General features: G+C 43.4%; 1 protein-coding gene across 1 annotated transcript; it reads right to left on the bottom strand.

The window, feature by feature from the left end:
* Positions 1-229: 229 nt before the first annotated feature.
* Positions 230-3,816, bottom strand: LOC126006908 (reticulophagy regulator 1-like). The gene is made up of 2 exons (XM_049772449.1): positions 3,806-3,816; positions 230-3,377 (listed from the first exon to the last, which is right to left on the bottom strand). The coding sequence occupies exons 1-2, from the start codon at positions 3,814-3,816 to the stop codon at positions 2,528-2,530; spliced, it is 861 nt and encodes a 286-aa protein (XP_049628406.1). The 3' UTR covers positions 230-2,527.
* Between the last annotated feature and the right edge of the window lie 3,310 nt (positions 3,817-7,126).

Raw genomic sequence — 7,126 nt, 5'->3', positions numbered from 1 at the left:
TATTTTAATTTTATGTTGGGGGAGAAACATTGATGTCAAGATGAATTTGGGATATATATCCTATATGCAAAACATATATTCCAGCCCTTTGAGCCATGTCCCTGGTCCACAAGGATACTTTAAATAAATAGTCATACATGTAAAAAAAAGAGAGAGAGAGAGAGAGAGAGAGAGAGGGAGGGAGGGAGAGAAAGAGAGAAGAGTCCTGGTAACAACTATTTTATAAATGTAACTGTATTTTTCCTCATGTCCAGAAACTCTTCCAATAGAATTCGGCATATTTCTCCAAAATCCACATGGGTTTATCACTCTAACACCAGGATTTCATTTGTACCAAGACAGGCAAGAGAATGAAGGCACAGGTTCACTTTGTCTCAACAAAGGACACCAAACACAGCCATGAGGCACTAAGGACATGGAAGCAGAGTCCATCACAAAAGAGCAAGTATTCAAAGTCTGTGGGAACTCACGTTCCCTTAACATTTGGCAAAATTCAGTCTAGATCATTTAATACCTCCGAAAGAACAAATAAATAAGAGATTCTACATTAAAGTATCAGATTGCCTATCATTAGTCTCCAGAAACTTGAGGCAAGGAGAGGGGTCATTGGTGGGGGAGGGCCAGAGTTCTCTACTCTTGACTCAACCTTCCTTTCTGAGGGCCGCAGACCCCCAAGATGGCAGCAGTCTTGGAAAATTTAAGAAGGCTGGTCATAGCTGACATGGTCCCTCAACACTACTGGACATTTCTACCACAGAAGCAAAATCCACATGGTTTCTACTCTTTAGTCCACTGTTTTAAAACACCAAGTCCAATTTCTTTGTTTTGTTGGTTTTAACTTTGTGGTGCTGAGGATCAAACACAAGGCCTCACACATGCAAGGCCACCATTTTCTGTCTTGTACCACTGGTCTTCATCCCGAGCCTCTGGCTTGATTATTTCAAGGTGACCTTAAAAAGCTTAAGATAAAGAAAAAATGTGTTCCAGTCTCCCACGAAGAAACAGATTTCAATGACAAATGAAGACATTATAAAGCCAAGCAATTTCCTCTCCTCAGGAAGCTGGAGATCATCAAGCCAGTCACTGCTTCTCTACCATGTGATGAGGACAGGACAAAGCTTGTTTCACGATTCTGAGACATTTTCCCATGACACAGCATGAAAGACAAGTGTGGAAGCTTGTTCTGAGCAGGTGAGGTAGACCTACTCTCCCACCCTCTCTTTACAAGGTGTGACAACTGCACAACACAGCTCAGGTTTGATGAGTCGCTCAGACTCGCCATCTAAGTGAAATTTAATTTCCTGCCTGTAAGGGCTGGTACCTCACTGCAAAGAAAAGGGTCAGCGGTCAATAGGCACATCACTGACAAGGAAGCCTGAGTCCAGAGCTACAGAAGAAAATGGAAATACATCCACCCAGGCCAAGGAGTGATTTATATTTCAGAAGTTTTCCCTAAGGGATTCCTTTAGAGATTATGCTCCAAGTTCTTCAACTTAGAGACATCTTAATATTTTATTGGTCTTTTTTAGATTAAAATCAAGCAAAAAATTTTAACTGTTCCCAAGCATGAGAAACATTGTTGGAGCTAGATCAGCATGTATTTGAATTCATAATTTATATTTAAGTGATTTACAATAAAATATATGCTTAAGAAATGAATTTTAAAGCAAAAAAATGAAATAATTATAGAAGAATCTCAATTTATGTTTTCTTATTGTTTTAAAAACAATCCTGGGGGCCAGAGCAATAATAACACAGCCGATAGGTCATTTGCCTTGTACCAGCTGACTCGGGTTTGATCCCCGGCATCACTTATGGTCCCCCAAGCCTGCCAGGAGTAATTTCTAGCACAGAGCCAGAAGTAATCCCTGAGCGCTGCCGGGTGTGACCCAGAATCGAAAAAAAAAATAAATAAACAATCCCTAATATGGGTCACAGGGGGAAATACTACGGAAGAGTGCATTTGCCTTGACATAGCTGACCGGATTTGATCCCCAACTTCCCATATGGTTCCCCCTAGCACTGCTAGGAGTGTTTCCTGAGTACAGAGCCTGGAGTAACCAATGAGCATGGCCATATGTGGCCCCAAAACAAAATAAAAACACACAAAAAATTAAGTCCCTAATTAAGTCTCTAATTCCTCTTGAACAACGTAGTATACATATATGTCTGTGAACATATATACACATATATAGGAAGTTCATTTCCATGCTAATTACATAAAAACTCAGGAGGCAGGGATGTAGCTCAGTGGCAAAAGGCATCGCCTGGTATGTGTGAAGCCCTGGGTTGGATTCCCCAGCACCAGAGGGGGAAGTGGGGAAGAAAACCAACTGGGATCATGGGTAGGTGTCATCTGCTAGAAATCCAATTAATTCATTCACTGCAGAAGGGGAGCTAGTATGTCCCCAATCTAAAGTAATCAGTAAAGCTCAAGTTCAGTTCCCCCCCTTTTTTTTCTTCTTCTTTTTTTTTTTTTTTTTTGCAAGTTTAAATTTTTGGTAGTTTATCTGTTTTGGAGTTCAGTCTAATGACCTCCTCCAAGCAGGTTCGAGAAGAAGCTGGAAGACTTGTTGGTGGGTGCAGCTTCTGCCTCTGGCTCAGCTGAGAGTCCCAACTCACTGTCGATCTGACCTAGCTCTGACTGGTCCAGGAGTTCGAAGTCATCGGCCTCTTCAGAGTCTGTGTCCTCTGCAAGGACGGGTAGTGCCTGGGTCAGCACCTGCTGCACACCCTCGACCTTGTTTTTGATAGCAGCTGTCACGGCGGCCGTGATGACATCCCCAGCCAGGTTTGTCATCAGCTGAAAGTTTGGGTCACTGCCAGGGGGCAGTGAGGGGCCAGCAGCCCCCACCTGCCCCTCTCCTCCACCAGGAGGGCATCTGTCCCGCCTTGCCTTTCTGCTCTGGGGCTCCCCAGGTAAACCAACACTGAGTTCCTCTTCATCCAGGGTTCCTGGGCCTTTTTCCAGAGCTGGAAAATCTGGAAAGTCTCCAGAGAAAACTTCCTCTCCAGGTCGTTCAAGATCAGAGCGCTCACGTTTTTTCTGATTAATATATTCTCCAATTCCAAAATCTAGCTTCAGCAGAATAGACTTGATTTTGCTGTACACTTTTTGCCCAATGTCATTACACTTCAACAATGGGCACAGAAATGCGAGCAGCAGTAGTAAGTAGCTGAGTATAACCCCCGGGACGTAACTTCCCAAGACTGTAAAAAATGTGCACATGCTGCAGACCACGAGACAAAACTTGCCAGGACTCTGCTGTTTAAAAAGAGACATTTCTTGAAGAAATACGCTGAAATTCATCCATGATTCTGTAATACATTGACTGAACCTGGGTCTTTCTTCTGGTTTGGTGTTGACAACTTCCCAGCTCCAGGGTCAGCTGGTACTCACTGTCCATCTTGTCTGGCTTCACCTCCCCAGGGCACCGCCTTGCTGCTTCCCAATTGCCTCTTTTTGTCACTCTTTCCATCTTGTCAGAAAGGTCCCTATTTGCCAGTGCTCAGTCCCAACACACTTCCAGCCCTTCCCAATCCCCTCCTGTGCCTGTAGGTGCCTCTGGGAGCTAGTGGTCCCCAGAGCAAGCCATCCTGGACCTAGAAGCAGACAGAGGCCTATCCCTCAATATTCCTAATTCCATCATCTGGAAGGTCAAGACTGCACCCACCCAAGGTTCCTGCCTTCCCTCTTCTCACTAGGCTATCTCCTCAGAACTCTCTCTTCTTCTTCCAGAATTCAAACTCATGAAGACTCCAGAATTCGAACCCATTCCAGCTACCCTACCCCTCACTTTCTCACCCCCATTCCATCGCCCCCCCCATTTTAACTCTTAACACTAGTGACCAACCTTCTGATGCTAAATCCACAGGTGAATCCTGATTCTATTCACATAATTGACTTACATAACGGTGCTGAATCAGACAATGAAACACCAAAAGCATGTCTCTATGCACCTAATCCACAATCCAGGCCTCAGAGCCCTATTCAGAGTAATTTTGTTAACCCGGCCTCTGCCCCTTTACCTGGAGTAAATGTTTCAAAATATATCCCGTTGAGATGGAAGACATAAATTGGCTTAAAAAGTCACATAAAGGGACCGGAGAGATAGCATGGAGGTAAGGCGTTTGCCTTTCATGCGGAAGGACGGCAGTTCAAATCCCAGCATCCCATATGGTCCCCTGTGCCTGCCAGGGGTGATTTCTGAGCAGAGCCAGGAGTAACCCCTGAGCACAGCCGGGTGTGACACCCCCCCAAAAAAAAAGTCATGTAAAGAGTACGGTCAAACATAACCATACTGTGTGGAGTTACTAAAATTTTGATGTCAAAAATCAGCTTGGATTTTGCATGATTTAAAAAATATTGCGAACATGTGCCTTCCTATGAATCATTGGGTTCAGTGGGAAATGTTTTATTCAGAAGGAGTAAAAGCCAAAACTTTATAGCCTGAATGGAACTAAAAAATGGGTGGCAGGGGTCACTTTCTCATACGAATTATTGATGGCAGAAAATCAATACACAAATGTTCAAATTCGAGCTGCTTTACCTAAGGAAATTTTAGATATAATTAAGGATATTGCATTATCCACATGAAAAAAATTGATTATAAGAGCACAGGTACAGGAATCTTTTTAAAAATTACCCAAGGCTCCCTTGAACTGTATTTAGAGTTTGTGGGTAGGCTTAAAGATGTGCTCAAATTAGAAGTCAAAGATGAGATGAGAAAATTTCTTGAAAAGAGATTGTTTTGGGGCCGGGTAGGTGGCGCTGGAGGTAAGGTGTCTGCCTTGCAAGCGCTAGCCAAGGAAGGACCGCGGTTCGATCCCCCGGCGTCCCATATGGTCCCCCCAAGCCAAGGGCGATTTCTGAGCACATAGCCAGGAGTAACCCCTGAGCGTCAAACGGGTGTGGCCTAAAAACCAAAAAAAAAAAAAAAAAAAAAAAGAAAAGAGATTGTTTTACCATAATGCTAATTCAACTTTCAAATCAGTATTATTATCTTTGCTGGACAAAGCAGATCTGAATGATTTCCTCTATGCATGTCTGAATGTGCATAAGATAACCCAATCCCCACCCCTCTCAAACCTGGTACAAACATTCATGGTTACCAAGAGAACGATCCTTTCCTTCCACAGGGAACAAAACACATTCAAAAAACCTAGCTTTTGTCCTAATTGTGGAAAAGGTAAGCACTGGGCAAGAGATTGCAAATCCACAAACTGTTTTAATTCTGACTGGGGAGAAGTCTGAATACTAACCCCAGTAGGCAGAGTACATATTTTCATTGTGGGAAATCAGGATACATCAAAATAGATTGGCAGCTCCTTTTAAACTCAGTTCTCCGGGGGCATTGATACATGATGCAGGGAAGTGCTTATAGGGGCACGCCCCAACCCCTCCAAAACTAGGGGCAAAACCCTTAGACTATAATGCTTCCTGGCCCAACCCAAGAAAATTCCACAAGATAAAAGAATTGAATCACGTAACTTCGGGAAGTGCAGGGTTGGACATAATATGCATGGAGGACATCACCATTAACCCAGAACAATGCCCTTATATGTTGAGAACAGGCATTATGGCTCAAGCACCCCCAAATACAATGGGTTTGATTCTTGGCAATGTAAAGGGGATATCAATAACTACTGGGATGGTGGATTCAGACTCCATGGGAGAAATAATTGTGATTATTAGTGTACCAGTCACATGGACCTTTAAGAAAGGTGAAGCAATCACCCCGATCATGATAGTATCTTATGTCAAAAATAAGAACTCAAATAAGAAAAGGATCAGAGGTTTTGGAAGCACAAATACGGGTGCAGTCCACAACCCACTCATGGCTATGGTTGCTAAATTGAGAGATGAACATCCAATGATAAAACTTCAATTGGAAGGGCAGACATTTGAAGGGATGCTGGATTTCAGAAGGGCAGACATTTGAAGGGATGCTGGATTTTGGAGCGCAGAGATTACCATAATCTCTGAAAAAGAATGGCCAGAAAATTAGCCTATCAAGGAAATCCATATTCTCTGGAAGGAATAGGAGGTTTAAGTTCCTGTTTGCTGAATACAAATACTATGGTGTTTAAAGACCCAAAAAAATCAAAGAGCTATAATTAGACCTCACCTGAGCCCGTTTTTGCCATCCTTGTGGGACCTTGACCTGCACAAACAGTGGAATGAAGAATTCCATATCCCATTAGCTCCAGAAGAACCTAAACCTTCCTTTGATTCAAAAATTCAAAAAATTTTTCATAGGGGCCACTGCCATTGAAACTCCAGCACCGATAAAAATAAAATGGATATCTGATGAACCAATTTGGACAGGTCAGTGGCTCCTTAAAGCTGATAAATTTAAGGTGCTGATAGAATTAGTGGATAAACAGCTAAGTTTGGGACATTTTGAACCTTCCTTTTCTCAATGGAATTCTCCCATATTCATGATAAAAAAAATTGGGGGTGGGGGGAGGACCGGTGAAGTGGTGGCATGAAGCAGTAAGGCCTCTGCCTTGTCAGCTCTAGCCTAGGACAGACTGTGGTTCAATCCCCCGGGGTCCCATATGTTCCCCCAAGTCAGGAGCAATTAATTTTTTTTTATTTTTGGGCCACACCCGGTGATGCTCAGGGGTTACTCCTGGCTATGCGCTCAGAAGTTGCTCCTGGCTTGGGGGGACCATATGGGACGTGGGGGGGATCGAACCACGGTCTGTCCAAGGCTAGTGCAGGCAAGGCAGGCACCTTACCTCCAGCACCACCTCCCGGCCCCAGGAGCAATTGAATTTGAATTTGAATCAATTGCCAGGAATAACCCCTGAGCATCACCAGGTGTGGTCTCTCCCCCACCCATAAAACACACACACACACACACACACACACACACACACACACACACACAGAAAACGAACATATGAAATCCGGGAAATGGAGACTTTTGATGGATCTTAGAGTTGTGATTTTGTCCATGATACCCATGGGCAAACTGCAGATAGGTTAGCCACTACCTGTAGTTATTACAAAGGACTGACCATTAATAATAATTTATCTAAAAGATTGCTTCTATCATATTCCTATTCACCCAGATGATAGAAAACGTTTTGCATTTTCAGTTCCTTCTCTCAATAATAC

Source organism: Suncus etruscus, chromosome 4 (assembly GCF_024139225.1).
Source record: "Suncus etruscus isolate mSunEtr1 chromosome 4, mSunEtr1.pri.cur, whole genome shotgun sequence".
Taxonomy (NCBI): domain Eukaryota; kingdom Metazoa; phylum Chordata; class Mammalia; order Eulipotyphla; family Soricidae; genus Suncus; species Suncus etruscus.
This window is presented reverse-complemented; position numbering and strand designations above follow the sequence as displayed.